General features: G+C 43.5%; 1 protein-coding gene across 2 annotated transcripts in view; it reads left to right on the top strand.

The window, feature by feature from the left end:
- SRPX (sushi repeat containing protein X-linked) overlaps positions 1–23404 on the top strand; it is a 69879-nt gene extending 46475 nt beyond the window's left edge. For both annotated transcript variants that reach the window (XM_037902370.2, XM_037902376.2), the window contains 8 exons: positions 1171–1362; positions 2224–2400; positions 11790–11916; positions 14868–14989; positions 15814–15993; positions 18777–18910; positions 20548–20669; positions 22865–23404. In XM_037902370.2, coding sequence (XP_037758298.1) covers positions 1171–1362; positions 2224–2400; positions 11790–11916; positions 14868–14989; positions 15814–15993; positions 18777–18910; positions 20548–20669; positions 22865–23045 — 1235 coding nt within the window. In that variant the 3' untranslated portion in view covers positions 23046–23404. The remainder of the gene's footprint in view (positions 1–1170; positions 1363–2223; positions 2401–11789; positions 11917–14867; positions 14990–15813; positions 15994–18776; positions 18911–20547; positions 20670–22864) is intronic.
- The last annotated feature ends 896 nt before the right edge of the window (positions 23405–24300 follow it).

Raw genomic sequence — 24300 nt, 5'->3', positions numbered from 1 at the left:
GATCTGGATATGAACTTTGTGGCTTGGGTCCATTTCCCGTTTGTGTGTGTGTATGTACACTTGTGCTAGACATAAGAAATAACGCAAGGCTGAGTATACGTTCATCAGTTAATATAAGCACACCTTGAAACACATAGGACATCCATATACTGGCTGACATTCAAATCCGGTGCCTGAGTGCATACATTGTACTTGGAGACTCTGAGTTAACACCCACTCAGGATGAATGAAGCTAGTTCTTAACTCTCTAAAAGCTTTTGTTTCAGCTTGTCAGACCTAGACATACAGATCTAGTAAGAAAGACAACACTGCACCCATTCACCTTTAGAAGGTTTTCTTCATAATCAGGATGAGAAAATAAGCATATTTAAAGTGATATCTTAAATATTGTGGAACTAATGGGGCCATCAGAGAAGTGCTATCCTGGTATGCTGGTGAGTTTTGGCTCAGTCTGACACCTGAGATGGAAACTGGAAATTCATTCAGCATAAGTGAAACACCCACACATATGCCTGGGGTCTCTGTCATTCTTGTGTCCAAACAACCAAACTTAACATTTCTGTAATATGACCTAAATAATAATGCCCTTAATAAAAGGGAGCTTGAGCCTTCATGAAATTCACCAGTGGCCATGTCTGTTTCTATGGTGCCCTGGTATGCATGTATCTGATGCTCCTGAAGGAAGTTTCAAATGAAAGGGTGTTAAGATAAGAATAAGGAAAATTAAAATTATGCCACAGATAAAGATAAAGCTTCATTGGCATTGAACTTGCATTTAAATTGCCAGCTTCTGTTACCAAGGGGAAGGTAAATGCATCCTTTGTGGGGTATTAAAACATAAATACAATGATGATCAGCAAACTGTCCACATGGTGGCACACTTATTCCACCAGCATGACATTTAGACACCCAATTTAATAGAAACTCTCATTAATTTGTAACAGGCAGGAACAGCTCACCTTTAAAGACCTGATGCTGTGATATCTTTAGCACCTTGCAGGATCAGGCCAGGAAATTACATCTCTGTGTGTGCTTTTTTACATTTTCCTTTTTAATAAACTCTCTCTACAACATTGAAGAAACAAAATGACTTTGCAATTGTGACTTAAGCCAATTAGTCTTTTGTAAAATGTGTGTGTTCTGTGTTTGTTTTTCCATTTTCTTTGCCAGAAACACCTTGGTGTTCTCCCATGAAGGTGAAACATGGTAATGCATATTGCAGAACACCTCAAGGAGAATATTACAAAAATGTCTTGGGGACGAGATGTGATATTCGTTGTCAGAAAGGCTATGAACTGAATGGTCCTCAACAGCTTATTTGTCAGTCAAACAAGCGCTGGTCTGGGAAGGTTTTGTGTAAACGTGAGTAGATCATAACTGTGTGTGCATGTGTGCACATGTATCGCTGTTTGTGTGATAAACTCATCTCTGTTTTATATCTAATGTCTATGTGAGTAGCTTTTATATTTAATGTAAGTGCTGGGATGGGGAGAAACTTAACTGACAGGAGTTGCTCTTAGAGTTTACTCTGTTTATCTTTGGGCTTTCATTCATATTTTGAATTTAAAAATAAATATGTCTTTGTGAAGCCATAGCTAACTTAGTTGCACCTATTTCAGACATTATTTACATAGCCCCTGTGATGTACATGGTGCTGTATGATAGGTGGACTGTGTCAATTAGCTGAATGCAGAGGAGCTTGCAGGTTCAAATCATGGCAGGTGCAATGTAGAGGAGTGAAAACACAGAGTGGAGAGAGGCATTAAAGGCAGGAATGCTTCATGGAATAGGTAGGCTTTGAGTCTGTAGAAATCTTTCTGAAACTGAGGGGTTATAAGAGTTCCCCTTTGCAAACATATTAAAATACTGTGGATAGTTAATTCTAGCTGCACTGTTAATTGTGTGTCATTTTGCAAAATTTGAATGTCACCAGGTTGAATGGGCCCACCACTGGTTTGTGAGAGAAAACATTTTGACAGAAGAAGGGAGTGGGCGGCTGGTCTTTCCTTAAAATAATTTCATTCCATTGGGCTAACTGAGCTGTATGATAGCAAAATTTGAAGTCTGTTTGAGGAGGGAAAATCATATGAGCAGTTTCACATGCTCTGACTGAAAAATTCCTAACCATGTTTTGTTCACATGCAGTACTGCACATCTGTTTCACCCCCCACTCCTCTAGAATGGCAAACAGAAGATCCTGGATACATTTGTTTTCTTTTACAGAAATACGGTGCCCAACGCTGTCCATGCCAACTAATGGAGGGTTCAAGTGCATAGATGGTGCATACTTTAACTCCAGGTGTGAGTATTACTGTTCCCCAGGATACCAGCTAAAAGGGGACCGGACAGTAACATGTATGGACAACAAAGTTTGGAGTGGCAGACCAGCCTCCTGTGTTGGTAAGTAAGATGAGGTTTGCACTTCCTAAGGAGCCTAGATGTAAAGCTTCTGTAGCCTGTTAATGCCAAAATATTTTAAATGTATTGGAAACATGGCTCCTGCATCCATGTCAGTGAGAAAACAAACACAGTGTCTTTTAGAGAAGCGTTGGAACAACATGCCTAGGGGTATAATGGATTCTCCATCACTTTAAATCAGAACAGGATCTCTTTCTAAAATACTTGTTGTAGCGCAGACAGAAGTTAAGGGCTTGATGAAGAAATTACGGGGTAAGGTTCTATAGCCTGTGCTATGCTCATAATAGTCCCTTCTGATCTTAACGTCTATGAAGCCTGATGTAATTATTTGTGCTTCCTCAGCAGCATCTTGTACCTGCTGCGTGGTGTCACAGACATGCCATCTTAAGCCTAGAAGAGAATCAGAACTAACCAGTATGGTGGGACTTCCTCTGTTCCTTTTGCATCTTGGGGTCCTGGCCTCCCAGTGAATTCTGGGGAAATGAGGATGAGCTTTTCTGATGGAAACAGTTACATTAGGCTAGGGAACATTTTCAGCTCAGTTCACATAATTCTTCTTTGTACTAATAAGATTTCGTCGGAACATATAGCCAACGTGTCTCAGCTGCTGCTGCTGTTCTTGGGAATCTCCGGGTAAGGGCTCAGTTTTCAGTCACCCAGATGTGCAGGTCTTTAGCCACTTGAATTGGCCACCAACAGTTTGATTTCATGGCTGGAGCAATATTTGTGTTTTTAATGATCTGTGTGTGACACTATGGTTTTCCTCAGGATGCCTGTGGCTCAGTCTAGGTTAGCGGGTGAAGCGACATGGGAGTCTCCCTGCTGTGGCTTTTACATTCGCGGGGTTTCGTTCAGTTTTTCGGTTACTTTCTGTCTTGCAATTGTATACATGCTCCTGCCTATCTATCCTCAGACTAAGTTTGTGGTTTGTCTTGTGTTTTATGTGCAAATTCAAGTCTGGCTCTTTTGCAGGGTTGGTTTTATGTGTGGTAGGGGAAGGGTGAAATGTCATCATCTTTTCTACGACCTCACCAGTTTGCACTGCTGACCTGGGCATCTCATTGCAAATGACAGTGTAGCAGTGTACTGGAAATGTTCCTTTAACAAATGCAGACGATCAATATTTATAACTTCACAGCATGTGAATGTATTCTATTGTAATTCTGTAAGACAGTGCCATAGTTAAGTCCAAAATACAGCACGTTGCTGTAGAGTAGAGAGAGACACCCTCCACCCCTGTGTTTTGGGTGCAAATTGTGGAGTGTGCCGGTTAGTGAAGTGCCTATTAATGAAGTTAGGGTTGCCAGGCATCCGGTTTTCAATGGGAACACCCGGTCAAAAAGGGACCCTGGCAGCTCCGGTCAACACCACCAATCAGGCCATTAAAAGTCCGGTCAGTGGTTTCAGCAGGGGCCCCAGGCTAAGGCAGGCTCCCTGCCTGCCCTAGCTCTGAGCAGCTCCCGGAAGCACCCCAAGTGCCAGCTAAGTAGCTTCCATTAGCTGGGAACCATGACCAATGGGAGCTGCGGTGGCGGCGCCTGCGGGCGCGAGGGCAGCGCACGGAGCCTTCCTGGCTGCCCTTGTGCCTACGGGCTGCAGGGACCCGGTAGCTGCTTCCTGGGAGCTACAGTAAGCACCACTGGGACCCCATACCTTCTCCTGTACCCCCAGCCCCAGCCCTGAGTGTGCTCCTGCACCCTGAACCCCTCAGCCCCAGCCAAAAGCCTGCACCCCCAGCCAGAGGCCTCAACCACGGCACCCCAATCCCCTGCCCCAGCCCAGAGTCCCCTCCTGTACCCCAAACCCCTCATCCCTGGCCCCACCCTGGAGTCGTCTCCCCTGCACTCCTACTCTAGCCTAGAGCCCTCTCCTGCACCCTGAACCCCTAATTTCTGGCCCCACCTGGAGCCTGCACCCCCAGTCCAGAGGCCATAACCCCTTGCACTTCAACCCCAGCCCGGAGCCCTCTCCTGCACCCCAAGTCCCTCATCCCTGGCCTCACCCCAGAGCCCGCACTCCCAGCCAGAGCCCTCACCCCCTCCTGCACCCCAACCCCCTGCCCCAGCCTGGTGAAAGTGAGTGAGGGTTTGGGAGAGCAAGCAACAGACAGAAGGGGGATGGAGTGAGCAGTGGTCAGGGCCTCTGAGAAAGGGTGGTGCAGAAAAGATGTTCCCAAACTGTGGTCTGTGAAGAACTTGCTGGTGGCCTGCAGAAAGCTGGCTGGTCCCACGGGTTCTGTCTCTCCTCCTCGTTTCCAGCTGAGAGAATTAGAACAAGTGAGAGAGAGAGAGGAAATGAAGACCAAAGGGAGACATTTTATGTGTTACTTTTTCATGAAGGCAATTCCTATAGGTGCCCTTGGGGCATTAAGCGATCACGAATGGGACAGGAGGTGGGATCCACCCCTCTTTGAATGGGAAGGGAGGTGTCCATGGGAACCTCTTGCTACTAAGATGTGGTCCATGCTATGCAAAAAATGTTTAAAAACCTGAATTAATGGTGTTTTTGCAAAATGTCAGGTTTAGCTCCACCCTTTGTTACTGTAGCTTCACTGTTTAAATTTATCCAGCTCAATGCAACTGTAACTGAATCTTGGCAACAGCAATCATATAGAGCTTGTAGGTACAATATTAAAAATGCAGCTACATACAGAAGTCATGAGGCTAATTTCATATTTAGTGAGATGGGCTGCACTGATTGGCCCATGTATTTGTTTATTCAACATTTAAAAAGCAAAATAGGATTTACATTTGGGTGAGAATTAGTCTGCAGACTGCAAGGGGTTCATTTATCCAAAGCCACATGCATGTTCAGCAGTAATCTTGAGAAAGAACAAAAGGTCAGGTTTAGTCTATTCCACCCTAGCAAACAAGCTGTAACCCTGCCATCATATTTAAAATAAAATAACTAACATTTAAAAGTAGCACCAGACACAGATCAACAATTAGCAAAACAAGACTTTTAAATCTCAGGTGGTGGTTATATTTTTCTGACTCTTTTTAAACACACATGCCAATATTTTTGAACCTAGTTAGGCTTCTAAATCTGTATTCTGAAATGCTCTGATTTTCAGAGATACTGAGTACCCACAAATCCCACTGAAGTCAATGGGGTGTGTTGGGGCACAGCCACTCTGAAAATCAGGCCACTAAATATGAATTGGGAAGCTTAAATATAGACACCCATGTTTGAAAATGTTGGCCTTCTCGTACTTGTCAATATGTATTGATTTTTGTTCTTTTGTTAAAATTTTGTTCTGGTCCTTACTCTACTCCCTGGCTCAAAATTGCAAAGGTGTAACTGAGGATAGAGTTTGGCCCATTGTATGTGTAACACCGACAGACCCCAGTCGTCAGCGGGTGGGATCGAACCTGGGACCTCTGGAGCTTAATAATGAGCCTCTACTGCAGGAGCTAAAAGCTAATGGGTATTAGCTAAGGCTGTAGAGCAGACTCAGTTTATCTCTCTTCTGTCTCTTTAAGTGGTCTCGGTGCCACTAGATGGGACAGAACACCACACGCAGGAGGTTACATATGTTACATATGTTCTGATGATTCTTGATGATGAAGCAGCTCATTTTGCACTAGAAAATAAACCTTAAAAACCCAACTTCTGTGCGCCTACAGCTTCCTCTCTTTGTGCCAATAACAAAGGGTTGGAGCAGCTGGAAGTCTAATGAGTGAAAAGTTTTTAGCTGAAAATGTTCTCTCTCACTAACGAAACTTCCATGAAAAACTCTTGACTTTTTTGGAATGTTTTTGTTTTTCACAAAATGTATGTTTGCAACATTTTTATCAAAATGAATAAATAAAAGTTTTATTGGAATCATTATCAAAATAGTTACCGAAATGCAGCAAATTTTGGTAACAATGTTAAGAAAAGTTTGGTTTAGAAAATAATGTTGATTAAAAAATTTCAGAAAGAATTACAAGGGACAAAATATGTGTCCTCTTCCGACCTGAGAAGTGGGGAGAAAAACATTTTTTCCCCAAAACACCCTTCCTCCCCCCCCAGTTTCTCAACCAGTTGTACTTCCTAGTAGGGCTCATGTTTGGGGTTGGTGGCTGGTGTAAAGCTGGGGGTAGGCTTGCAGACAGGGAGTAGCCATGGGCCAAATTTAGGATTGGGAATCTTGGATGTTTTGGGGCTAGGTTTAGGACCAGCTTTTGGGCCCAGTTACCATTAGGACTGGATGATAGCTCTGTGCTAGTGTTAGGATTAGTTACGAGGTCTCAAGCTAGGGTGAGGGTCAGGACTGGGAAGAGGTAACAGGATAGGGTTAGTGCTGGGCACATTTGCCAGCTCTGGGCTAGAGCTGGTTGAAATCCTGCCCCCAAAATGTTTTTTTTTTTAAATGAAATGTGACTTCTTTCTAAATGAATTTTTTCTCACAATGCTTGAGTTCCTTGAAACCTTTTGTTCAATCAAAACCAGGTTTTTCAGGGGGAGGGAGGGAGTGGCGGTAACCACTTTGTATAGAAAACATTATCAAATTAGGGGGAAATTAGTCCACTTCAGTCCCTGGGAAATGGAAATACCTCAAAACTTTGAAAATTCTTATTTTTCAGCCAGCTGTATAACAGATGTTGTGGTAAATAGCCTTCACCATTCTACTACATCCTTTATGTTACATCCTATAGAAATGTTAAGACCAACAATTAAGTAACCCTTCTGACTGAGAGAGTCTGAAATTGGCCTTGCATTCTTACATGCTTTTTACATGGAATAAGTATTTTGAATTAACTATAGCAATCTTTAATCGCATCTACAGTCAGTAATAGTGTTTATTTAGCATCAAATCTTTATCCATCACATACAGATACTCAGATGAGTATTAGGATTTTGTATTCTCTACCATCCCTTCCTTCCCTAGCCTTGCCTTGCCTCGCCTCCCTCACGCTCTCAAAAACAAATAAATTCAAACCTTTAACAAGCCAAAGAAACAAGTGGTCAACAAACCTTTTTTAATGTGTGAGGTGGCCCATGTCAGAAGCATGGGAGTTCAGAAAGCCACAGGCTCTTTGAAAACTCGTCCTCATCCCTTTTCCGCTGAGATCAACAAGTCACATTTATTCAGTAGACTATTACTGACCTTTTGTTCTGGAGCCGTCATTAAAGCAAGATGATTTCCATAGGCGGAGTCAAGTACCATTGCTACTACAACATAGTAGCCAAAGAAGCACTAATAAAGTATGAGAAAGTAGCTGAGAAAAATCATGGTTGAGCAGCTCCAAATTTTTCATTAAATGCCTGCCTCCCTCCCCACCAGGATATGAACCTTCCAAACAAGATCAATCCACTTACTAAATAACCTTGATGTCAGAAATACCTAATAAATGGTTTAAATAAACCAGTTCATATGTCGTGTCAGCAAAGAGATTCAAAGGATGACTGAAAATCTATTTTATCCCATGCCATTGTGTCTCTTTAATGTCCTATGATATGTAATTGCAGGTTGGATGTAACTGGTATACTAGGGTATTGGGAGAGTGGAGTAAATCCTGGAGCTGCTTGATTCAACACAGAGCATTAGATACTAGGCCCTGTAATCTCGGCACATGGCATTCTCCTGTTAAATAAGAGGTGATGGCAATTTGCACCACCTGGTCCTAGTGCAAATAAAAACAAGAGAGCAAAGCACTTGAGCATGTGCATAACTTCAAGCCCACCGTTAAGAACTCTGCTAGATCAGGTCCAATATGTGGCCTTCAGGCCCTGGCAGTCTGTAAGTGTGGCCTCAGTAGGCAAAGTTGGAGTGCTCTGTTGTATTCAGATAGATCGTTTTGAGGTTTGTTTGGTGTGATATGGTGGTTTTGTGTGTGTGTGTAAATGTTTAAAGGCAATTGAAGTAGCTACAGACAATATCCTTTCTGGTGATTTCAGGTCCAACTAGAAGTGCATACTAACCCACAGGTGCCTAGTAATGCAGTTCCTAGAGTAACTTAGTTTTGTTGTCTTAATAAAGTGAAAGTTCACGCTTGTTCATTCAAACCAGTGTCCTCTGCTGCTTAGTGATGGAATCTTCTTCCTGATTAAATGGATACTTAAAACATGAGTATCCTAAACACTGTCCTGCTCCTTCTCCCATCATTTACATGATATCTGATTTAGTTATATAGTGCCTTTAATCCTGGGAAGCGGCTACAAAGGAAACGCAGTAACCAGCCCCAGAAAGACAAAAAACAACTAAAACGTCACTATTAGTAGTCCCAGTACAAATGCAACATTAGCCGTCATTAAAGGAGATAGGTAGGGAATGTCATTGCCCTAAGGATGTAACAGAGCAAAACTCCCATTGGCTTCTGTGTGGCTAGGATTTCATATTCAACATGCAGGGCAGATTTAAAATGATGGAGTGAACAAGAAAAGTGAGGGGGAAGGAACAGGAAAGTATTGCCCTAAAGCATCCCCTAGAGGAGGAGTGGAAGTGTGAAAACACTTCTTTTTTAGAGACTACAGCAGATGAATGAATTGCAGTGAGAAGAATTTGAGAAGCTGAATGAAATCAACACTTAGGGAGGTGACAAGAGAGGAGGCGCAGTCAGGTGAGAAGGTTGAAGGGAATGGTAAGAATTTTGAAGTGGCAATGAAGAGAGCTGAAGGAAAGAGAAAACGTGAGTAACAGGACAAAGGCGAGTGTGCTGTGTGATTGGAGTGCAGAGAGGTGGATTGGTATCAAATTCAATGGCATAAATAACTATTCAAAGTCAAAGGAAGCTCTAGCAAGTTTTGTGACTAGAGCTGGAGCAAATAATGAAAACTGTTGTTCACAAATGTGTTGGTGTCTTCTTAATAAAGACAGGTTTCAGAGTAGCAGCCGTGTTAGTCTGTATTCGCAAAAAGAACAGGAATACTTGTGGCACCTTTAACAAATTTATTCGAGCATAAGCTTTCATGAGCTACAGCTCCCTTCATCGGATGCATTCAGTGGAAAATACAGTGGGAAGATTTATATACATAAAGAACATGAAACAATGGGTGTTACCATACACACTGCAACGAGAGTGATCTCTGGTTACACTGGATTTTCCACTGTATTTTCCACTGAATGCATCCGATGAAGGGAGCTGTAGCTCACGAAAGCTTATGCTCAAATAAATTTGTTAGTCTCTAAGGTGCCACAAGTCCTCCTTTTCTTTTCCCAATAAAGCTTCACTTTGAGTGTGTTTGCAGCACTTTCCTGTTCATTTTCTAGAAGGAAGATTTTGCTCTCACCAGTGCTGGCAGAAAGTGAATTTGGGGCTGAAGCGTAATTAGTTTATTATATTATTTAATTGTATTTCTGTAGTGTCAGCCCCAGTTGTAGACCAGGACCCCATTATAGAGGCTGACTCATCCAAAAGGGGAAAAGAAATAATACCATGTCACTTCAAAAGGTATACTTGTAGGAGACATGTAATTAATTTATGGGCTGAAAAAACATTTGCCAAACAGCTTTGCACAGCAAAGACATCTGTTTTAAAAAATGCAGTCTCTTGGCAGATGATATGCACATGCAAAAATGGCTTAATGTGCTACACAATTTGTTCACTGGGAATTGCTCACACAGTGTGAGCTTGTTATTCCTGTTAGCTGCTGTCCTGCTGACTATATTCTGTGTAACCTATTGGAGGGTGACTTGATTGGCAGTACTGCAGGGAGAGATGTGGGTGGTGGAGGTGGTTCATGAGGGGCTGGGGGTTGGTTGTTTTGTTAAAAGGCTGTTTGTACCATTCAGCTTTATAGACAGCTACTCTGTGTTGTGTTTGAATATGATAGAGACAGGAGTCTCCGCTAACACCTAGAGAGAGCTTTATATTTTCAAGGCACTTGATTAACATTTTAAATAACACCACTGGGAGGTGGGTATGTATAATTTCCGTTGTACAGATAAGGAAACTGAGGCACAGCTCATAAGTGTGTGTCTACACAGCCCGTGGAAGCGAGCCTCCCAGCCTGCTCGACAGACTCAGGCTGGCAGAACTGGCCCTAGTGCTCTAAAAATAGCTGTCTTAACAGCACTTGGAAGTAGCAGGAGCTCTGAAGCCTGCGTAGAGGGGTGGGCTTCAGAGCCCGAGCTCCAGCCCAAGCCACAACTTCAAAGCTCTGCCTATGCTGTTATTCAAGTATTTTGCTTATACTGTTATTTATAGTGCGCTAGCACAGGACCTGAGTCTGTCAGCCTGGGCAGGGAGACTCGCTTCCGTGGGCTGGGTAGATGTAGCGTAAGTGACTTGCTCAAGGACATATAGTCAGTGGCAGAGCTTTGGAGAGAATCATAGAAGTTCCTGGCTTTCAGCCTCAAGCTCAGTTCACTAGACACAGCTGCCTCAACCTTGCTGGTGATTGGATAAAAAAAAGTTCATTACCCTGGTGACTGTTGGTACTTCATTTATTATTAATTTATTTATTTGTTATTTAGTCTACCTGGGAGATTAAAATAGAATTAATTATGCCTCTCTCTCACTCTTCCTCCCCACCCCTACCCCTTTGAAAATGGGAGACATTAACATGTGCTCTGTGTGCACTGGGTTCTGATGTTAGAAATCACAGAACCATACGGTTAGAAGGGACCACAGGGATCACCTAGATCTAGCCCCCTGCCAAGATGCAGGATTTGTTGTGCCTAAACCATCCAAGACAGATGGCAGTCCCCGCCCAGCCTCCTTTTGAAAGCCTCCAGCGAAGGAGAGTCCATGACTTCTCTAGGCATCTGTGCCATTGTCCTACTGTTCTTACAGCTAGGAAGTTTTTCCTGAGGTTCAATCTAAATCTGCTGTGCTGTAGTTTGAACCCACTGCCTCTTGTCTTGCCAGCTGTGGCAAGAGAGAACAATTTTTCTCCATCCTTTTCCTGGCCTTTCAAGTATCTGAAGCCTGCTATCATGTCCCCCCTTAACCTCCTTTTACCCAAACTAAACATACCCAGTTCCTTGAGCCTTTGCTCATACGGCTTTCATTCCATCCCTTTGATCATCTTTGTCGCTCACCTCTGGATTCTTTCCATGATCTCTACAGCTTTTCTATATAGCGATGACCAAAATTGGACACAACACTCCAGCTGAGGCCTAACCAGCACTGAGTAGACCAGTACTGTCACCTCCCATGACTTGCATGCTATGCCTCTGTTAATGCAACCTAAAATTGCATTTGCTTTTTTTGCAACAGCATCACATTGCTGACTCATGTTTAGGTTGTGATCCACCACAACTCCCAGATCCTTTTCAGCAGTGCAGTTATCTTCCATTTTGTATTTGTGCATTTGGTTTTTCTTCTCTAAGCGTAGCACCTCGTGTAGGCAGGGTGGTGTGAAGCTGTATCACAATGTACGCTGAGTAGTGAACAGTAGTGAAAAGAATTAAACTATGGGTTCTCTGGTGCTTATTTTAACAGATATGGAACCTCCTAGAATCCAGTGCCCAAGTGTGAAGGAGAAAACAGCCGAGCCAAACAAGCTGACAGCCCGAGTGTTCTGGGAAACCCCTGAAGGAAGAGACACGGCTGATGGTATTCTGACAGAGTAGGTGAAACTGTGTCTACTGTATTATTGTACTAAGGTCACTTGTTTTGTCCTTTTCTGGACCCCCTTTCACTGATCTAGGTGATATGCTTGGTCAGCATCCTTCCCCACCAGTTCTGTGAAGGAGTGAGCACTTGCTGTTGGATCTGTGTGACCCTTCAAATTATAATGCAGGCTTAGCTGAAAAAAAAAATCTGACATCTCAGACACCAAAGTAGATCGTTCAGGAGTTGGCATATAAATAGCCAGCGGACTGTTTTAAAGCTGATGAGATACATTAGCATTTTTGCCCACATCTGTGTTGCAATAAATAGATTTCCAAAGGGCCTTTTATGGCTCTGTTCTCTCCTAGGGCAACACTTTGCATATGGGGCAGCACCTCTTAGGTATACTAAAAGTGAGAGAACAGTACTACATGAGGAGAACTGTGACCGTGTTAAAATAAACAAAGCCATTGTGTGGTAATAACAAACTTATATGCATCTCTAAGCTTTCACATAATATAGCATAGTTACTCTGATACTGAGTTCTTCAGTATGTTACTTTTCAAATGACACCATCAACTTGAAATCTATAATATTAAAAAAGGAGTTAAATGTAGTTTCAGGTACTACATTTGCTTTGGGGACCCCTGCCAATTCCTGTAATTTTACAATCACATTTTCCCTCTCCTCCCTGACCCCCAGTGTTTTGCTCTTGCCTGTTAAGATGTTAAAGACCCATACAAACAATAGGGGAAACTTAATAATTTCTATGCTGATGGTGTCGTTTTTAATGGCAGCATTGTCTGCCACTTCCACTGATTCAAGATGGGCATGATCAAAATACTTGAATGATGAGAATATGGAAAATCATTTATTTTACTGCGATAAGCTTAATCAATCCACCTATGAACTCACAGAAGCTGTTAAAAGAATTGAATAGTTGAGAATATTGACTTCCAGTTCACTGAAAGGTAAAGACACTCAGAGCTTGAACTATTTAATGAGGACATTTGAAAGTACTAAAAAAGCACATGAAAAGAAACAAGCATAGGTCATTTTTATATATCAGAGTATAAGCTGGAGGAATTCATTAGATAAATAAAGGCTAGTGCTTGTGACTGCAAAAGAAGAACTGTGATGTTAAGAGACAATAAAGAAGCTCTTATCATCCTAAAATAAGAACTTTGGCTTATCTGTTGTTCTGTGTCAGAATGAGGAAATTACTAATAATGACCCCTGCCCCCTACACACACACACAATCCCAGCGAAATGGTGTCAAATGATAAAAATAGGAGCTGTATAATACAATGTAATGGGACCAATAACTGTTCCCAATCCAGTGAGATAGCTATTATTCTATGGAAACTTTCTGTGAAGGGTATATGCATTTTCTGAATTTCTGTTGCCAACTCTTGTGATTTTACTGCAAATCTTGTGATATTTGCTACCTTTCTTAAAGTCTTGGTTCCCGGAGCTGGATGAGTATGTGAGTGTCTCAGTTTTTTCTCAATGAAAGTTTGTAGCCCTAATTATTGTAGAGAAATGTGACCTGAGTACACCCTAAAGGCTTTAAAACCAGAAAGTTAATAATGCCGCCCTCCAAAATTTTCTAAAGACATGGTAAGATTATTTTTAAGCCAGTCTCCTGACTTTGAAACCTGACTCACGGTTTTTGACTGGTTGGGGTTAGCAATACTGTTTACTGTGCTGGTAAGATGGTTCAAGGTCTGATGAAACTAAGCTGCCATCCAAGAACCCTGGATTCAGGAGCCACCTTAAGCCCCATTTGTTCATCTGGAAGCATAACATTCAGAGGCTCATTACCAACGGACTTGCCACATATACCAGGCTGCAGCAGTTTCCTAACAGGTGATAAAGGAATGTTTATTCAGTCTCAGGACTTCTTGTCCTCTAAGCCCCAGACAGCAATTATCCACAATTTCTGCATATGGAGGGATGAGGGGGACTCTATTGAGGTAAAATTGTGGCCCTGAGTGGATTGAAGCTTCTTGAACCATGCTTAGTCTGGCCCTGGTCTATGAGTTTCTGCCTTGAGAGTTTAGAACTCTCTTGACATATGCTTTGGTTGGAAATGAACAGCTGAGCTGAAGCCTGCAATGAGATGCCTGCCTTTCCTATCACAAAAAGAAAGATATTAAATCCTGATTCCTCCTACCCTTTTTTTATGTATAGTCTGGCACAGAGAGGTAACCTTATAAGCAGCACTCAAAGGGCATACTGCAGTATTAACAGATGGCTTTTTAAAAACAAACAAACAATGAGAGAGACAAGATGGGTGAGGTAATATCTTTTAGTGGACCAACTTCTGTGGGTGAGAGAAACAAGCTATCAAGCTACACAGAGCTTTATACCTTTCTATACCTTTCACCAACAGAAGTTGGTCCAATAAAAGATATTTCCTCACCCATCTTGTCTCTCTAATATCCTGGGACCAACAAGCAACAACAACAGTGCAAGCAAACAAACAGAGGTCCTCTACTAGCCCTGACTGATGTTCAAATCCTGTACAGCCAACTATCCTGTTATATAGAATGATGCTCAGTTGACCTAGATTCTCCATCCAGGTTTTTTTGTTTTCATGAAAAGATAAAAGGCATGAGTTTGTTTAACTGACATGAAATTTAAATAAATAAATACAATGCCATTGACAGTTGTCTTACAGCAATGCGAGTCACACTACCTTTGTCTACACTTAGCTGTTGGCAGTAGTGGATAACGTTGCTAGGAGTAGCCAGGCTGCTGCGATTTTAGCTCTTAAATATTGTGGGCTCTGCCACGCATCCTCCTCTTGTTTTCTATCACTCCACAAACTCTCAGCATGGCCAGGCAATCTGAACATTCCCCAGTGACAGAAGGGCTTTCTATCCAAAGGCTGTTAATATTTTCCTACTGGAGAAACCCTGACTTAATTTCTGAACACCCAGTCTATTTTATTTCATTTTTTAGTGTGATTTTGAAAGGCCCATCCCCTGGCTCACATTTTTCAGAAGGTGACCACAAGATCCAATACACTGTGTACGACAGAGCAGAAAACAAAGGCACTTGCAAATTTCTTGTTAAAGTCAGAGGTAAGAACAGTGTCTAATAGTGAAAACAAAACCAGTTAATACTTATTTAAGGATCCAAGTGACAGCCTGTGTGTGTGTGTGTGTGTGTGTGTGTGTGTGTGAGAGAGAGAGAGAGAGAGAGAGAGAGAGAGAGAGAGAGAACTGTTCCCACTGGAAGAATATTCTCTGTCTCTACAACTTGAAAGTGCTTGAATCACCAAAGGGAAGCCAGGGAACTGAGCTCTGGGGAGGGATCTAGGGGTCAGATGAGCAGTGGGGGTCTAGGAGACAGATAGTAGCTCTATTGACCAGCCCCTGTCCTCTAGCTCTGCTTCTCCAATCTGTGCTTCCTCCCCTGCCCATGCTTCCCCTGTCCATTTCCTCCCATTATCCAGGACCTCCTGGGTCCATGTCTCCCTTAATATCTAGTCCCATAGTTGTTGACCATCAGATGAGTTGTAGCTCAGCTGAACTTCCTCAGAGCTGTACAGGGCTGCCATCTGACAAACTATAGGACATTTGTCAGGGAGAGCAGCTGCTTCTGTCACAGAGTTGAAAGCTGTGGGTTTCTGACAACCTGGGCTTCAACTGCCCCTCCCCTCCACAACCCTGTGTTACTAATATATAAACTAGCCTGTATGCATACATGATCCAGGAATCAATAGCTGAACATAAGTGCTGGGTTCGTATTTAAAAAAAGAAATAAGTGCTGGGTTCTCTTTGAAAGCTAATAATAAGCAGTGAGCCAGAATGTCACCTTAATATTAGTACAATATCATTTTATTAGTAGCGTGCTCCAGAGATGGGGAATTATTTGTTATTCTGTCTCTTTTTTGTATTTAAAGTTAGGCGCTGTGGTAAACTGAATGCCCCAGAAAATGGCTACATAAAATGTTCAGGTGATGGAGATAACTATGGTGCCACCTGTGAGTTTTCCTGCATTGGTGGATATGAGCTGCAGGGAAGCCCAGCCAGAGTGTGCCAGTACAATTTAGGCTGGTCAGGAACAGAGCCAACTTGTACACGTACGTGAGTACTTTCTTACCTCCTGAAAGGTCAGTGAAGGGGATTGCTTGTACTTTTTGCACAAAGGATTTCCCTATGGCACTGCACAAAGGTTCATGATTTATGTGTATGGCACAGATGCTGTCAGTTGTTCAAAGGTTGGCCCTAGGTGTGTATAGAATCAACCTGGTTAGTTCTGCTAATGAATATACAAAATACAACTGTAGCATTTTTCACAGGTCTCTTGGTAATGCTTTGAAGCAGCATATTGTGTATTGGAGAGGACAGAGACAAGCTCTGCTGTTAATTACCGAAAAGCTTCTTATTCCCCTCGCATCAGTTCTATCACCTCTTTTCACATCTCTTTGTAAGTTTGACTCGCTGTTCTTTTTCTTCCACCGGTATCAGTGTGTACAGACTATCTTACTCTGGCTTTTGAGTTTTCTTTATTTCTCCTCTAGTTCTCATTCCCTAGTGCTCTTTATCCATGCACATTTGACTGCTGAGGGCCCTACATTCTACTACTGACACTGAGTCCAGGCAGATCTTACAAAGTGGATCCCACTTGGCATCTGGAATAGGTGGTGATTTTTACTGGATTGAGAGTGGGAAGGTAAAGCCACATTTTATTTTTTTTTGTCCATTAGAAATAACAAGTGCAACATTTTCCCCCTTCCTCTTCCCACACATCCTTTGCCCTTTTTGCAACTTTATCCTTGGATGAGAATAGTGCCTTACAATTATATAGTACCTTTACCCTCAAAGCTCTTTACAGACTTCGCATTCTGGAATCGTTACAGACAGCACGAAAGCAGAACATAGCAGCAACTCTTTAACTGCACCCAGCAACCGTTTTTTAAAAAGGGAATGGAAAAGAAACTGGTGACCATTTGAAACCACGTTAACTGCAGAGGGTAGTGACTAGTGACTTAGGCACGTAACTTAGACACCAGAGTTACTCATGCACGAGTGAAAATTTCGTCCAAAATCATGAAATCTGAGAGCTTTAAAAAGCATTCTGCATAGTGCTTTGCTGGCTTAGGGGCAAAATTTCTCCATTACTACTTCAGGGAATATAACGAATAATAGATTCCAAAAGACTCTTTCAGATCAGTTCTGTTTAAGCTATAGAAACGTGCCCAGCATTGTGCCATCCTCAGTATTAACTCGTGTTTTAAAAACTAAGGGAGGAGTATCTTCACAGAATCCCCAAAATTAGATCATGTTCTCCAACGTTTTGTCCAGGCCTAATTCGGAATCCCTCAAGCAATCAGGATTCCACTATTTTCCAAACAAAACTAGTCTACGCTCTGAGACACCCTTGCCAGCCGGGAAAAACATGCCTCCTGCTCACCCTAAATTGTTTCCCTCCATGATGTCGTGCCTCTGTATACAACTCAAAACTGCACTGGTTATTTTTGCTGTCATATCACTTTGCAAATGCAGATCTAATCTGCTGTTCCTTACCTCCCCTCACTCTGTGTGAGCATGACTGTTTCCTGGTTTCTATTCTTATTGTATGTCTGTGTTTCATGTCTTTTTTTATCTAGATGTATTGCCTTACATTTTTCCAAGCTGATTCTTATTTTCTGTCCATAATTCGAATCTCTCTAGATCCCATTACATTGGTTCATGCTAGCACGGGTTAGTGGCATCTCTAACATTCATTAATGTGCTACTTACATGTCCCCTTCCAGATTGTTACTGAGGAAGCTGTTAAATATGATAGACTCTTGTGCCAACTCCAGCAGCCATCCGCTGCTGAAGGGCATTAAAAACCTTTACCCGCCAATTAGATACCTTGCCATCCATAATTACCGTTATTTATGGTCCTTCTGACAGTTTTCAGGTCATTTTTTCAGTCATTTCAGGTCAGGTTTTCAGTGCTCGTTAGCCAAGCTGATTGGCTCTAATTTGGCAAATATATTCTCTGACTGTTTCAAATGCTAAATACTAAAAGCTAAAGTTTATTACACCTACCGCTTTTCCACTCATTTTCTTACTCTAAAACACCCCCCCCTCACCAACGTAGTTCCTCTTGCAAGACTTCCCCTGCCCCCCAATAAATCCATGGTCCATTTCCTGTCCCGATGTTTAGGAGGTATTTTCTCTTAGCCTTGGCTCCATTATTGTACTCATGATAGAAGCTGGACCTCAGGTGCAGTGATTACCAGGTTCACTCTTCCTTCCCTACAGTTCCTTTTGCGTGGAGAGGGAGCACTATACGCTACTTCAGTTTAGTGAGGAACCCGATCTTCCTCATTGCTGTAAAAACTAAACAAGCTTTCCCCACGTTTGGGAGGCACTAAAGCTGTGTCTGCACTTGGAGCCATACTTGTGCTAGCTCTCGTCCAGCTAGGAAGCTAAAAATAGCCACGTAGCCATGGCAGCCCAGGCAGCGGTGAGCAGCAGCACGGGGTAGTGGGCCCAGGTGGGTTTGTAGTTGGGGGCAGCTAGGCCCTATTCACTGCTGCCCGTGCTGCTATTTTGAGAGCACCAGCTCAATGAGAGCGAGTACGAGTAGGTCTGTTCGAGCTGCAAATCACACCCCCAGCTCCAAGCTTAGACAAAGCCTTAGAGAGAGAGAGAGAGGGACTGCTTAAAATCCTGGCCCTACTGCAGCCTATGGCAAAACTCCCATTGAATTCAATGGGACCAGGATTGCACATTTTGATCTGGGCCCTTTAACATCCATACCCAGCTCCTGCATACCTCTCGGGGCATGCATGTCCAGCTGCTGGCTGCTGAAGTCTGAAAAGGGTCTGTTTCTGGGAGCTCCACGGCTTTTGTTTTTTAATTCCAGCTATGAATATTAACGTTGCTGTGAGAACTGCAGCGGCCCTCTTGGATCAGTTTTATGAGAAACGGAGACTACTAATTATATCAACTCCTACTGCCGCCAATTTTTTCTACAGGTTGCAATTGGGAATGCTGCAGGTAAGACATGGTCGTTTTTTCCAGGATTTTTTTTTTTTTTTAAACTCGAGAGCCAGATCCTCAATTGGTGTAAATCGGTGAGTCTTCATCGATTTGCCCTCTCCCTGCAGTGGAGCTATGCCAATTTACAGCAGTGAGGATCTGGCCCAAGAGCTGCTAGTTTTGTAGCAAACTTGTTTGCAAGGCTCTGAAATACCATCAGTTTCAACATTGCTCCAAAGTGGACCGCTCTAATTCACTTTACTCATGGGTATAGTCTAGTTCAGTGGGGTAAATGAACCAAACACTGGCCTTCACATGGCTCTAGTTTGACCCTATTCTGTCTTCCCAAGAGAAATTAATGTTGTGCTCATAACCAGCTAATACCAGCATCACCATCCAATTCTTAGCGAACCCCTGAAGGATTTTAAAGAAACCTCCAGTCATTTTTGCTGGTAAACTGTTCATCCATGTCAAGCTTGTGTTGGCTCTCTGCACAAGTAACTAATACACCAGTAACCAAAGGAGCACAGAATCCAAATTAATCATCAGCAAAAGAATTGTTTTCTCGCTGGTCCTGAATGTAGCCTCAATGTGGTCCTGTTTCTAGGACTTGCGGAAAGCGCTCCAAATTATTTAGTATAAACTCTAATAATATTTTTTCTCAAGGTAAACTAAGACCAGTCTTTATAGAAGAGACTATGGTGTTTGCTCCAAAAACATGGAATGATGACAACAGTCTGAGTTATTCCAATTGAAATTAATGGGACTTAGGTGCCTAAATACCTTTGTGAATCCCACCCTTGGGGCTTATCAGTTTATCTAACTGTAAACTTTACTCAGGCTGTTGTCAGAGTTAGCGACATGCAATAGGGATGCACAAGTGCCCAGAAGAGAGTGAGATTGTTTGCCAGCCCAGCTGGGAATAGAGCCAGCACCGCATGGTTGGTGGCCGTGAGGACTGTAAATTTACTCCCTTCCACCACTGGAACAAAATTCAGCTGTGATGATTATGTGTCGCTTGCAAATCTGGACTCCTGATCTTACTCTGATTTTCCCCCGTAGATGCCAGAAGCCAGTTGTGTAATGTCAAAAAAAATTTTTTTTTTGTAATGGTGTTTCAACATTTTATTTTTGAAACAAGAGTGGCTTGACCAGTTAATACAACCAAACTTTCAATTCCTGGGTGACTTTTTTACCAGGTAAAATTTAAGTGGTGCAATCCTTTTTTCCCCACTGCTCTCCGTGATCCTCAGACACTTTGGCATCAGAGAACACTTTTCTATAGCAGGCTCACATTTCACATTCTTTGTTTGGGTGCCAGATTAAAGTGCTGGCACCATTTTTAATAGACAGGCATCTTTTCAGTTCGTTACCAAGACATCTACATTGTACTTTGGTGGTCTTTTTTTTTTTTTTTTTTTTTTTTTTTAATAATCAGCTAAAAATCCATTACTGTAGCAGAACTGCTGCCTTCCCGACTCCAGAAAACCTTCTCAGGTTCCCACTGCTGACTTAAAATAAGAAAGTATTTAGAGAGAGCAAAGATTTTGAGCTCTGTATAGAATATCACCTTATTGTGCATTTAATGTAAACAACTGTTATAATCAAATCCAAGCCCGATGCATGTTCCTGGTTTTTTCTCTTGACCCCTTTAGCCAGAGCAGTGTGGTTTGGACCTCCGGCATGTGACGGTGATCGAGTTGGTTGGTGTCTTTCCAGCACAGCTAGGAAGAATAGGAGTAAAGATGCTGCCTCCAGCACTTGCTTTGCAACTCAGGTAAAAGGGAAAGTCTCGCCACCAGTCCGTTGCACCTCAGCCGCGGGGGGCGTGATGTCGTCCTTTTTTTCGTTTCTTGGATCCTTTTTATAGTAGAACCTTGTTGATCCCAGTATAACGTCCGCAGTGAAATGTAGTTGTGTGAAGAGGCTCTAACAATACACATCAGTGACTTATTTCCAAGAATGAATTTTATAGAGACAGGGTGGTGCTGAAGGATATCGGGGCGGGGGGGGGGGAGGGGGTTTGCTATCTGGTTTTTAAAACTATTGGCAGCACAGCTAAGCCTCCGAGTTTCTTTGGTCCTGATTGTGCTCCAGCTGCCACACCGTCACGGCGAGCTGGTCTTTGCTCGCTGTAAAAGGAACGTCTACCAAACGCACAGATGAACCAGCACTTCACCATGTTGCCTCTTGAAACACGCTGTGAGCATTGGACTCTCTCCGCCTTCTCAGGGTTGTTGCCACTTGTGGTAACTAGGTGGTTTGAGCAGCCAGGAAGACTCTTCCCACCTCACGTTCTCCTGCCAGCGGACTCCTCCCAGAAGCAGTGATGGTGCTAGTGCGCCCCTAGTCCTTTTCAGCCGCACCAGCCTACAACGTAGAGCCAAGCAGCGCGTATGTTTGTACTGCGCCTGGCCCAGCGATGGGGGCCTGTGAGTGCTACTTCCTAGTCTACAGAACAGAAGTGTTTGGTTTCCCCTTTCGTTCACAAATCCCGTTGAACGTTAACTTGGTGGGAGGGTCGCACTCAAGCAGCCGTCACAGTCTGCCCCTCTCTCCCCCTCCCAGCCCTGGTTATCGCTGCTGCTCTTTCAGGCAATTGTAGAGTGACGTACGTCCCAAAGGGAAAACGGAACACCCCTGTGGGGCTGCGCAGAGCCGCTCGCTCGAGGCCACCCCCCACCCATCCCACCTCCCTGCGCAGGGCTGGCCTGACGCACTTCCCTTAGCCCTGCATGCGCTGGGCTGGTGTCGCTCCTTGCCTGAGCCCTACCGCCCCCAGCATGGGGCTGGCAGTGCCGCTCACCCCTTCGCACATTCCTCCGTACCCTACTTTTTTGACCAAAGCAGGCACTTGTCCCGTTTGCTCTTGCCAACAGATCAAGCTGGCGAGAGCAAAAGGGACAAGTGTCCACTTCTGCCAAAAAAAAAAGTTGGGACAGGGCTTAAAAAGGGGCCTGGCCTGGGCAAAACGGGATGTCTGGTCACCCGAGACACTGAAGCTTTATTATAGGCTGAACGAGGAACTCCTGTATCCGCTCCCAGCTCAGCCCAGCCGAACCAGCCCCGCTGTCTGTCTGAACACTGCAGCCAGGCTAGGCGTGGTTTCCCTCTGAAGTTCCCACTTTTAGGAATGCTACAGGCGGGGCCGCTTCAGAAGGGAAACCACCGTGGCCTTGCCCAGCCTGCCTGTGGCATTCAGCAGTTACACAGGTGCCTAGGCTGCTTTAACGGCACTAAGGCTGGACTGGGAGGGGGTTCCTAAGTGGGGCTCGAAGTGCTGGGGGGAGAGCCAGAGCCAGCAGCAGGGCGTGGGGTGGGGAGGGAGGCAAAGTAGCAGGTGTAAATGATTCCTTACACACTCTGACACAGCGGGCTTTTCTGTCATGCCAAATTAGGACTGATCCCTTTGAAGTCCACTGGCAAACCTCTTAGGGAGCAGATGCTTAAGGTACAGCTATACGGTGCACACTCCTTTCAGCAGCGTGCAAAGTACATACACTACACTTCCCCCCCAGCATAGGCGCAAATAGCAGGGTAGCTGGCGAGGCACTGCTTAGGCGAGTAAAGATGCTCCTGAGGCCTGTGGATACGTACCCAGGTTGTACTCTGGCTCTCTACTTGCCCAGACCAGACATCAGACCTCGCATAAAATGAAAGATTGCAGCTGCCTGGACTGCCCTTTAAGGTAGTGGCACAGCCTGCAGCACCTGTAAGTCCCTCAGTGCCACCTGCTCTGAGAGGAAGAATAGGGTGCTGGGCACGGTAGGAGCTGTCTTCCCTGCAGGCCTCACGTCCCAGTGAAGCACAACTGTGGTCTGCATTTTGGAACGCTGTCTCCTGTAGCCTGGCCGCCCCGGCCTTCCCTCTCCTCCGACTCTGTCCTGCTGTCCCGCTTTTCACTACTGTGTTAGACATTCAAGAGCCTTGTGGTAATAAGGCTGTTCAAAATCGGATTTCCTAATTTTTCAGGTTGTTGTTGCGCATCCCCCATTATAACTTCAATGTGGTGGTGATGGACAAGCACGGCATGGACAAAGAGCGTTACCCTTTCCCAGCTACACCGGCGCAGCTCTTTGCGCTCATTGACACCTTCCCCTTGAGAAAAGAAGAGATGAAATTGCAAGCAGAAACTGGCCAGTCATGTACCTGATTCAGAAGCATGGCGTTTCCTCTGTTAGTGAATTATATGATCATCCCTAATCTCCCCCGTGGTGCTACACAAAGCATGGCTTTTTGAAATCACTGATGTACAGATTTTGTGTGTGTATTTTTTAAGTCTATTTTATTGTGTAGCTTCTCTGCATATGACATATGCATGATGCTTTTTTTGTACTTTCAGCCATCTTTAGAGAAATTTGTACTTAGTACTACTCCCCCTTGGAAACCCTTGTACAGCTGCTAAGGAATGTAGTCATGGCTCCAGGAATTATTTTGGACATTTCATGCAGTAAAGTTTCTTTCTTACTGTTTACAAATCTTTTATTAATAAAATATTGTTTTGCAAACTCAGATAGTTTTGTTTAAAGGTCCTTGTGTGTATAAAAGCTGATCTCAAAACTAGGGGTCAGACCAAGCCAAAAATCCAGATCCAAATTCTTCTGGCCAGTACAATGCTGAAAATTTTGATCCAGACTTTGAAGTGTGGGTTTTCAATTCAGAATCCCTCAACATCACTAGTTATTCTCTGCTTCTGTTGTACAAAGCAGCTCTGAATTGTAGTGTCCTTCATACAATCTTTATCTCACTTTACAGAGTTTAATACAATTACAGTCATAAATGGTAGTTGACGGACAGATGTGTAGGCAATGGTGAACAGTTGTCTTTTCCACAGAGTTGAAATTAAATGGAAAGCTACTGGAAGGCTGTTGCAGATGGCAGGAGCTGCGGAAGAGGGCTCCTGTACTAGCTGTCACCTGATTGTTTGGGGAGACACCGGAGGGGTTGAGAGAGAGCAGTAAGAAGTCTGGTAAAGTAGAACTCCAGCTGGAGGGTTTATAAATCAAGGGCAATTTTAACTGGATCTTGAAATGAACAGGAAAGGCATGGGATTTGGGAGAAAGGGAGGGCGATGTGTTTGCACTTCATGCTGTATGAGTGAATGGAAAAATGTGTTTTCCCCAATAGACTTTGTTCATGTCCAATGAGCCTGTTAGAAGAGTCCTCTCATTCCTTCAGCTTGGAGCCAGACCAAGCCTTTGATTTGGTGACAGGGATGTCAGACCACCCACATTGCAAAACCTCACACAGAAGCTATCATTGCCAGAGCCATGAAACCACTAAACTACAAATTATCAATTTAGGAATTAAACCATTCAGGAGCTTTATTTTTTCAGCACTATTGTTCCTTCCTTAGGAGGGTTGGGAGTGTTAGACAAAGTTAATATACGGTTTCTGCTTTTTAATTG

This window comes from Chelonia mydas, chromosome 1 (assembly GCF_015237465.2).
Source record: "Chelonia mydas isolate rCheMyd1 chromosome 1, rCheMyd1.pri.v2, whole genome shotgun sequence".
NCBI lineage: Eukaryota > Metazoa > Chordata > Testudines > Cheloniidae > Chelonia > Chelonia mydas.
Note: the sequence above shows the minus strand (reverse complement) of the source record. Positions and strands in the feature narration are given on the sequence as shown.